The 244-nt window shown below is 72.1% G+C and overlaps 1 protein-coding gene across 1 annotated transcript in view; it reads right to left on the reverse strand.

Moving 5' to 3' along the window:
* PAG1 (phosphoprotein membrane anchor with glycosphingolipid microdomains 1) overlaps positions 1-244 on the reverse strand; it is a 95,927-nt gene that overhangs the window by 7,332 nt on the left and 88,351 nt on the right. The window contains exon 6 of the mRNA XM_015598620.2: positions 9-106. Within this exon, the coding sequence (XP_015454106.1) occupies positions 9-106 (98 nt within the window). The remainder of the gene's footprint in view (positions 1-8; positions 107-244) is intronic.

The raw sequence follows: 244 nt of genomic DNA on the forward strand, positions 1-244 counted from the left end.
CATCTGGGCCTCCCCGCGCTGTCCGGCGCGTCCAGCAGGTCCGATGCCAACGTCTGCACCTCCTCGTAGTGCTGCCCGCAGGTCGCGGCGCTGTCCTCTGAGAGAACTAGAGGGGCAGAGGTCAGAAGTGGGGAGACAGCTCCGGACACAGCTGTCGCCGAGGGGCGCAGGGCGGAGGGCGGACGGGTGAAGTGGCACGGGCCGGGCTTGCCCCGTCCCTGCCCCGTCCCTGCCCCGTCCCGGC

The sequence above is a fragment of the Pteropus alecto genome, unplaced genomic scaffold (genome assembly GCF_000325575.1).
Source record: "Pteropus alecto unplaced genomic scaffold, ASM32557v1 scaffold87, whole genome shotgun sequence".
Classification (NCBI taxonomy): Eukaryota; Metazoa; Chordata; class Mammalia; order Chiroptera; family Pteropodidae; genus Pteropus; species Pteropus alecto.